Here is a 10515-nt window from a genome sequence, read left to right on the forward strand (position 1 = left end):
ATGAATGCCTTACAAAGCAGCGTAGATCCCTCTTCTTCAGGCTGCGTAAAATTCGCAAACTAAACCCTGGTCTTATCAAGCAGTGCTACACTAGGAATGGAACGATCATTGTAAAGAAGTTAAGTGCAGGAAAAAGATATGAAATAAAGTGTGACCAACAACTACTGGCCATCTTTAGTGATTGTGGTATATCTGAAAACCTGAACCCGACCAATGCCAATACTGAAAATAACTCTTTCAGTGCCTGAGTCTCACCTAACTTAATCTAACCTTGTCCAAGGTGCTGTCTCTGCCTTACCATTTACCTAATGTTCTCTCATTCATATAATTTCCTAAGTAATCAGTCAAGTCTCCATGCACTTATGCAAGCATCTACCTCAGTATCATTGTAAAATTTTACTCTTAAATCTAATCTTACCCTATTCTTTTTAAATTTTAAATCTACTGTAATTGTACTGATTTATGTCATTTATTGAAAATAATTATTGAACTCATTTTGGTTTCTTAATTAAGTTCATACTAATTATAGGTTACAAACTAAGCTAAATAAAATTAATTAAATTTAAGATTATTTTACTTTACAATTATCATTTGTCTAATTTTTTGTTATATATTCATCTTGACAGTCTCTACTGATTTTTTGTTCTCTCCACGAAACTTGTGTATCCTTCATGACTATCTAGTGATCTTTATTCTACTTCTAATTGTTTAAATTTTTTGTATACTTGCATTTATTGTTGTGTTTTGCTATAATAATTCTCTAATTATAGCAGACTTAGTATTTATGTAAGCATCTACCTCAGTCTATCATTTTAACAGAAACTTGGCTAAGTAATGACTATACCCAACTCTACAACTTAGCTGGTTATAAAGTCATTCATAACTGCAGGCCTAATAAACAAGGAGGTGGCTCAGCAATATATTACAAAGATACCTTCATCTGCAATAGGGTCATTAGTGATAGAGATGACTATTGTGAATATACGCTTGCCAAGTTCTCCAGTAAATCCCTTAAATTCTCCCTGACTATCGGTGCCATCTATAGATTTCCTAATACCAACATAGCTTCATTCTCAGACAACGTAAGTAATCTTATCATAAATAACAATCTCAATAAAAATCACATCATTCTAGGTGATTTCAATATTAACCTAGGTCTTCAAAACAACCCTCAAGTTGACTATTTCCGTAACAGCATGCACTCCTGTACAGTATCCTAATCCCCACAATTACCAAGCCCACCCAAGTCACTCAAAAATCTGCCACTACCTTGGATCACTTATGGACTAATATAACAGCTTCCCCTTACATCTGGGGTAATCTATGACAGAACAACTGACCACTATCCTACCTTCCTCATAGCAAACATGGACACAACACCACCAGAAAGCAAGAAACTCTCATTCAGGCTACACAGTGAATCAGCTTTAGGCAATCTCTCTAATGCACTTCACAATATTAACTGGGAATCTGAATTCAATAATACACAGGATATAAACTCATTAACTAACCTCTTTCTCTCTAAAACTCTAAGCCTCTTCAACACTCACTGTCCCCTCCTTACCAAACAAGTAACTGACAAAAGAAAAAACAATCCGTGGCTCACAAGTGGCATATTCAAATCAATCAACAAAAAACATGAATATGAAAAGAAATTTAGGATTGGCCTAGTTACAAAAGTAGTTAAAAGGTACTCATCAGTGCTTACCAGTATCATAAGAAAAGCTAAACTTTCATATTATGAGACTAGATTCAAAGAAGCAAAAGGCAACATGAAAAGCACATGGAATACCATCTGAAGGGTATTCAAGCTGTCAATGTAATCAATCAGAGCTTTAATATACCAATGTGCTTTAATATACTTACTAATCTCTCTCATCTCATTTTTTTTGTGCAATGTATTTGTTATCATTTTATTAATTCTGATAGAATTTACCTACTTAAAATTATCTGTTAGATTAAGGACCTGCCCGAAACGCTGGGCGTACTAGTGGCTTTACAAGATTGTAAATACTGTACTATGCTATGTATTCTCACAAACCCAATGTACCTTCTTGTATATAAATAAATAAGTGTTAATTTGTTGGTTGACATCCATAAGTGGACTTTTTTTTTAGTTCATTATTAACAACATTATTTAGTGTATGTGGGTTGGGGTTAGAGTAGATGAGGGTAGTATCATCAGCAAACAAAATAGGTTTCAGAATGTTAGAGACATTAGGCAGATCATTGATGTATATAAGAAATAGGAAAGGTCCCAAAATGCTGCCCTGTGGCACTCCAACGGTTATTGGTAGAGTGGGAGAGGTTATATTATTGATGGCTATTCATTGGTGTCTATCACTAAGATAGGATTGGATATAGTCCAGTGTATGGCCTCCGATTCCATAATGGAGTTTACGTAAGAGGTAATTGTGATTAACAGTATCAAAGGCCTTTCTCAGGTCAATGAAGAGTCCAATCGGAAACTCATTTTTGTCAAGGGCCGAGTAAATTATATCATGGAGATTAATAATTGCATCGTTGGTACTCTTTTGGGAGCGGAAGCCAAACTGACAGGGGCGAAGAATGTCGAATTTTACGAGATTGGAGTAGAGCTGTTTGTAGATAATTTTTTCAAATATTTTTGATAGTATGGGTAGGTTTGATATTGGTCTATAATTGTTTATGTCTGCCGGATTACCTCCTTTATGAACTGGCGTTACTCTTGCTTTTTTAAGGATATCAGGGAAGGTATGACATTCAAGGGATTTGTTGAACAGCAGAGCTATAGGTGGCGCAAGGGCCTGGGAGGCGCTCTTGTATACAATGGATGGGATTTCACTGATGTTCCCAGCTTTGGTTTTTAGTGAGTGTATGATGGACACAACATCTGTCGGGTTGGCTGGTGAAAGGAGAAGAGAGTTTGGATAGCTGCCTGAGAGATGTGTTGATATGTGTCTGAGTCTGTGGGATTTTACTGGCAAGGTTAGCACCAACCGAAGAAAAGAAGCTATTAAATTCATTTGCCATTTCTAAATCAGATGACGGTGTAAGGCCATCCTTAGAGTGTGTTATCTGGGTGTGGGAGTGTTGTTTAGTTCCTAGGATATTAGAGATGGTTTTCCATATGCTTTTCATGTTGCCTTTTGCTTCTTTGAATCTAGTCTCATAATATGAAAGTTTAGCATTTCTTATGATACTGGTAAGCACTGATGAGTACCTCTTAACTACTTCCTTTCTAACTAGGCCAATCCTAAATTTCTTTCATATTCATGTTTTTTGTTGATTGATTTGAATATGCCACTTGTGAGCCACAGATTGTTTTTTCTTTTGTCAGTTACTTGTTTGGTAAGGAGGGGACAGTGAGTGTTGAAGAGGCTTAGAGTTTTAGAGAGAAAGAGGTTAGTTAATGAGTTTATATCCTGTGTATTATTGAATTCAGATTCCCAGTTAATATTGTGAAGTGCATTAGAGAGATTGCCTAAAGCTGATTCACTGTGTAGCCTGAATGAGAGTTTCTTGCTTTCTGGTGGTGCTGTGTCCATGTTTGCTATGAGGAAGGTAGGATAGTGGTCAGTTGTTCTGTCATAGATTACCCCAGATGTAAGGGGGAGCTGTTATATTAGTCCATAAGTGATCCAGGGTAGTGGCAGATGTTTGAATGACTCAGGTGGGCTTGGAGATTGTGGGGATTAGCATGCAGGAGTGCATGCTTTTGCGGAAATAGTCAGCTCTTCATGCCCGAAACGCTTTGCGTAATAGTGGCTTTAGGCATTGTATGTACTAGCTCTATATATAAGTCCACCAATCTTTGTAAAAATTTCTTGTATGTATGTACCTTACCTAAATAAACATTTATTTATTTATTATTTAACTTGAGGGTTGTTTTGAAGACCCAGGTCAATATTTAAATCACCTCCCAAAATGATGTGATTTTTGTTGAGATTGTTATTTATGATAAGATTCCTTACGTTGTCTGAGAATGAAGCTATGTTGGTATTAGGAAATCTATAGATGGCACCGATAGTCAGGGAGGATTTAAGGGATTTACTGGAGAACTTGGCAAAGGTATATTCACAATAGTCGTCTCTATCTCTAATGACACTACTGTATTGCAGATGAAGGTATCTTTGTAATATATTGCTGTGCCACCCCCTGTTTTATTAGGCCTGCAGTTATGAATGGCTTTATAACCAGCTAAATTGTAGAGTTGGGTATTGTTATTACTGAGCCAAGTTTCTGTTAAAATGATGAATGATAATTTAGTACCTAGTGCTGTGAGTAGTGCATTTATATCATCAAAATGTTTACCAAGTGACCTAACATTTTGGTTGTAAACTGATAAGCAGGTGCTATTTAGGAGTTTGTTTTTTGCAAGATTTGCTGTGGAATACCTGCAATAATGATGATCAATGTGTTGATTTGTGTGGGTATGGGACAGAAGATTTCGATGAGGATCAATATCAGTAAGCATATAGATACAATAATGTCACGATACAATAAGATAAGCAATTACAGGAACAGTTAAATACTAAAACTGCTGTAAATAGAAAGTAATTGTAGCAAAACACAACAATAAACGTAGGTACACAAAAAATAGAAACAATTAGAAGTAGAGCAAAGATTCCCGTAGATAGCAAGAAAGGATACAGTAGTTAGGTTAAGAGAGAAGAAAATAAGTAGACTGACAAGAATAATATATAGCAAAAAATAGAGACAAATAATAATCATAAAGTAAAGTTAATCTTAAAAATCAATTATTTAATATAGCTTAGTTGTGAACCTATAATTAGTATGAACTTAAGAAAAAAAAATGAGCTCAATAATTAATTACAATAAATGATGTATAAATCAAATTACAATTAAATTAAAAAATTAGAAACAAAAACAAACATAACAGGGTAAGATTATATTTATGAGCAAGATTTTACGAAGACACTGAGGTAAATGCTTACATAAATACAAAGTGTGCTATAATTAGAGAATAATTATAGCAAAACACAACAATAAATGCAAGTAAACAAAGGAATTGAAACAATTAGAAGTAGAATAAAGATCACTAGATAGCCATGAAGGATACACAAGTTTGGTGGAGAGAACAAAAAATCAGTGGAGACTGTAAAGATGAATATATAAAAAATTTGCAATTCAGCTTCAGATAGTCAAATTCTTGATTCATTCATTGAATGAATTAATTCATCATTAATTCTATCATTCATTGAATGATAGATTCATTGCAAATTCAAATGCAATTCAGCTTCAGATAGACAATGTAAATATAAAACAGATGGTATACTCTCCAAAATCAGATATTATGTACCTAACTCTGCTCTCATCTCTCTATATTATGCGCTTATCTATAAAACAGTTGGTATACTCTCCAAAATCAGATATTATGTACCTAACTCTGCTCTCATCTCTCTATATTATGCACTTATCTATCCCTATCTTAATTATGGTATCTGTGCATAGGGTTCAACCACTGCAAACCACCTTAAGTCCATCATCACCCAGCAAAAATCTGCTATCAGAATAATAACAAATTCTGCTTTCAAACAAAACTCAGCCTCCTTGTTTAACTCCCTAAACATGCTAAACATAATCTCACTCCACAAATTCTCTTGTGTCAACTACATTTACAAAACCCTGTTCTTAAATGCAAATCCTGTTCTGAAACTCTCCCTGGACAGATGTAATAAGACCCATTATCACCACACCAGAAATAAATATCTCTTTGATATCCCCAGGGTCAAACTTAATCTGTGTAAACACTCTATGCAAATAAAGGGACCCAGTCTACGGAACTCACTCCCTCTTGAATTGAAAAGCTGTCCAACTTTTGTGTCATTCAAAAACAATACTAAAAAGTACCTAATTTCATCTCCATAGTTTTTTACCTTTTGCTTTAAAATTGCACTTTATCTATTGCTACCCAATCTCTCAATCCAAACATCTTTACCATTGTGATCCTTGCTGTCTTATATGTGCTATCAATCTGCTATATGGTGTCTATTAATCTTGTTTAAATTACCAATCAAGCTGTCAATGTAATCAATCAGAGCTTTAATATACCAATGTGCTTTATTATACTTACTAATCTCTCTCATCTCATTTTTTTCTTGCAGTGTATCTGTTATCATTTTATTAATTCTGCTAAAATTTACCTACTTAAAATTATCTGTTAGATTAAGGACCTGCCCGAAACGCTGCGCGTACTAGTGCTTTAGGCATTGTATGTACTAGCTCTATCTATAAATTCATTAATATCTGTATCACCCCTTGTATGTATGTACTTTACCTAAATAAATATTTGAATTTTGAATTTTTATTATAAATACTATGCTACGTATTCTCACAAACCCAATGTACCTTCTTGTATATAAATAAATAAATAAATAAAATAATAATAACATGAAAATGGTACATATGTTGTTGAACTAGCTAGGCAGTATAACAAATCTTCAGGGGAGGGGGAAGAGACATTAGAAGATGTCCCTTCCTCATTTTGAATTTTTATTGTAAATACTATGCTATGTATTCTCACAAACCCAATGTACCTTCTTGTATATAAATAAATAAATAAATAAATAAATAAATAAAATAATAACAACATGAAAATGGTACACATGTTGTTGAACTAGCTAGGCAGTATAACAAATGCCCGAAACGCTTTGCGTAATAGTGGCTTTAGGCATTGTATGTACTAGCTCTATCTATAAGTCCACCAATCTTTGTAAAAATTTCTTGTATATATGTACCTTACCTAAATAAACATCTATTTATTTTAAATCTTCAGGGGAGGGGAAAAGAGACATTAGAGGATGTCCCTTCCTCATTAATTAAGAAAATGTGTGCAGTATGGGAAGAACTGCAAAGTGTTGCTTAAAAGAATCGCCCAGAAAAAGCTTTAGCAGGCCATTGCATTGAAATTATTAATGACAATGTGATGTCTCACAACAGACAAGTGTTACCTGTACAAAGAAAAGATAAACAATCTTCAAGAAAAACAATGAGAAAATCACGTAGTGAGCCAGAAGCAGGTCCTAGTGGTATGCAAGCAAAAAGTGCCAGAGTGTGCACTCCAGAGAAGTCCTCACTGCCTGATGTTATAATGGAACGGGACTTCCCTTCCAAACAGCAACACCTCTCTTTCCCCCTCCCCTTTCCTCACCGTCTTCCATACGCCAACAGGAGTCATCAGTAAAGGCAAGTAATAATTTATTTATTTATTTATTTATGCATATACAAGAATGTACGTAGCATTATATCCCCACCGTCATAACGTGTACATACTTTTGTAGTGAAGATTTGCGTGAATTAGGTATAAAATTTACCTTGAAGTTAATTTTTGGGGGGAGTCGGGAACGGATTATTTAATTATCCAATATTTCTTATGGGGAAATTCACTTTGATTTACGAATTTTCAGGTTACGAACCATCTCCATGAACGGATTAAATTCATAAACCGAGGTACCCGTATATTTTTGGCCAATTATTTTAAGTTTTGCCCTAAACGCTTGAGTAATAGGAGCTTCATTAATTTGTTTAACTCCTCTCTCCAAAATTGCACATTACTCTTATGTTCTTTGTATATGCATTCTTTTCTATAATAATTTGAATTTGATTTGGCAGCAACCAGGTGCTTGCATGGTCTATGAGGAATATCTAACTTCTACACTTGCAGCACCCTGGTACTTGCTTGATCTAAGAGAAATAACTAACTTCCATAGGAGAATAAAATATTAAATCTCAACATCGTGTGCTGCAACATAACAGCACGACTGGAGCTCTTCTGTAGTCTGTACTTGGACACATGACGTTTGTCACCTGAATGTATTAACATGTGGTTTCATGTTAATATTAACATTAACATTATATTTTCATGTTCGGTAAAGCTTTTGCCACACTAGGTACACTTAAAAAGGACATTCACCTGATTGCACTAGAATGCAAGACTTCAGGTGATCAAGCTGATTTAATCTGTTTTCACACTCTGGACTAGCTTTTCACAACCGGTGTAACAAGGAATCCCAAGGTAAATAGGGGGTTCTGCAAAAGATAGTGATATATAGGCTGTTTCCAATCATATGCAAATATGCTTTGAGTAATTTTGTTACTTTAATTTTTCTCATTTAACCAATATCAGGAGCACTGATAGAAATTGTCTCCTCTTACCTGACAATTAAATCGGCAAGTGTTTATTTGAAGAGTAACTTGGATTATTTCAGGGGTACTAAGCTTGAGAAATTCTGCTCTGGAAATTTTTGAGATTTGTCACCTGAATGCATTAATTTGTGAGTTTTCATATTGTGAAGACGACTGAATCCTTTCCCACACTCTGGACACTCGTAAGGTTTGTCACCCGAATGCACTAACATGTGAGTCTTCATATGTTGAAGACGCCTGAACCTTTTCCCACACTCTGGACATGCATGCGGTCTGTCAACAGAATGCAGTAACATGTGAGTCTTCATACTTCTTAGCAGGCTGAACCTCCTCTTACACAATGCACACTCATGAGGTCTGTCTGCTGAATGCACAAACATGTGCTTAATTATAGCTCTACGTTCTCTAAATCTTTTGCCGCACTCTGCACACTCAAAACGTAGTTCACCTGAATGCACTAACATGTGAGTCTTCATAGTTCCATGATGTCTGAACGTCTTCCCACACTCTGGACACGCGTGAGGTTTGTCACCTGAATGCACTAACACGTGAGTCTTCATACTTCCAAGGTGTCTGAACCTCATCCCACACACTGAACACTCATGAGTTTTGTTATCTGAATGCACTAACATGTGAGTCTTCATACTTCCAAGATGTCTGAACCTCATCCCACACATTGGACACTTGTGAGGTTTATCACCTGAATGCACTAACATGTGAGTCTTCATGTAGTTAAGACTACTGAACCTCTTCCCACACTCTGGACACTCAACACGTTTGTCATCTGAATGTACTAGCATGTGAGTCTTCAAATTGTCAAGACGACTGAATCTGTTCCCACATTCTGGACACTCGTGAGCTTTGTCACCCGAATGCACTACCATGTGAGTCTTCACATAATCAGGACGCCTGAATCTTTTCCCACATTCTGGACACTCGTGAGGTTTGTCACTTGAATGCACTAGCATGTGAGTCTTCATACTTCCAAGATGTCTGAACCTCATCTCACATTCTGGACACTTGTGAGGTTTGTCACCCGAATGCACTAACATGTGAATCTTTATATAGTTAAGACTGCTGAACCTCTTCCCACACTCTGGACACTCAACACGTTTGTCATCTGAATGTACTAACATGTGAGTCTTCAAATTGTCAAGACGACTAAATCTCTTTCTACACTCTGGACACTCGTGAGCTTTATCAACCGAATGCAATATCTTGCGAGTCTTCACATAATCAGGACGCCTGACACACTTTCCACTCTCTTCACACTCTTGAGGTTTGTCACCTGAATGTACTAACAAGTGCTTCCTCATATGTCTTAGACTACTCAATACCTTCCCGCTCTCTGGACAATGGTGAGTTTTCATCTTCTTTATAATAGGTGCAGTTTGTATTTAGGTTTTCTCCTTTCTATGACTGCACGAGTATTGATGGTTTGAGATGCGTTTCAGTGGAGTTTCAATTTTGAAGGTTAGGCAAGGCTTGAGTGTTGTTTCTTAATTTTTTTTTTAATTATGCCCCGAGGGGCGAGTTTATTGGGCAGCGCCACTCATCCTGTGAGTTGGACATACCGCCATTACAGCATGTACAATACTCCAAATAGGAAGTTCATCCTGTAGTTACAGCCAATGCGAGCACTTGATGGTCAATGGTAGTGCTTCTTCTTTATGATAGGTGCAGTTTGTGTGAAAATTTTCCCTTAAATGCTTATGTCTGCTAACACTTCTTGATGGTAGGTACAGTTTACATGAAAGATTTACCCTCTTTATGACTGCACGAGATCTAATGTTGGGAGACGCGTCACCGTGGCAGTTCAGTGTTGAGAATGACAATGTTTGAAGAGTTTAGCTAGTTGTCTTTTGTTGTAGATACAGGAGCGGCGACTAAACAGAGGATGTGTTAGAGGGTGACTTTTCTTGATGGAAAATGTGCGGTTTGCATAAAGGGCTTATCCTCCCGATGACCACGCGAGTGCAAATGTTGGAAGACGCGTTTATGTTGAGAATTGACAAGGTTTCAAGTGTGTTGCGTTGTGGTGTAGATAGAGGAGCGGCGACTAAACAGGAGTGTGTGTTAGTGAGGCGTGTCGCACTGTCGGGCGAGATGTTGTGTTTATGGCATCAGCTGATCTTCATTGCTGCGGTGAGGCAGTTGTTTTCAGTGTTTGGCTGCTGGTGGCGCCAAGTATAAATGTGACAGGTCAAATGTGGCCCAATTTATTGGTCGACTGGAGATATATAGCCAGAGCTTTAACTATTTGATATTTTTCATGTAAATTAACATTTTATTTTATTTATTTTATTTAAGGTACATTGGGAATGTGAGGATACATAATATGGTAATTACAATCTTGTAAAGCCACTA

At 36.3% G+C, this 10515-nt stretch overlaps 1 protein-coding gene across 1 annotated transcript; it reads right to left on the reverse strand.

Annotated features, from left to right (window-relative positions):
• Positions 1–7195: 7195 nt before the first annotated feature.
• LOC138371614 (zinc finger protein 98-like) lies at positions 7196–10306 on the reverse strand. Its single transcript, XM_069336566.1, has 2 exons — positions 8611–10306; positions 7196–8421 (listed from the first exon to the last, which is right to left on the reverse strand). The coding sequence occupies exons 1-2, from the start codon at positions 9516–9518 to the stop codon at positions 8202–8204; spliced, it is 1128 nt and encodes a 375-aa protein (XP_069192667.1). The 5' UTR covers positions 9519–10306; the 3' UTR covers positions 7196–8201.
• Positions 10307–10515: the final 209 nt, after the last annotated feature.

Source organism: Procambarus clarkii, chromosome 36 (assembly GCF_040958095.1).
Source record: "Procambarus clarkii isolate CNS0578487 chromosome 36, FALCON_Pclarkii_2.0, whole genome shotgun sequence".
Classification (NCBI taxonomy): Eukaryota; Metazoa; Arthropoda; class Malacostraca; order Decapoda; family Cambaridae; genus Procambarus; species Procambarus clarkii.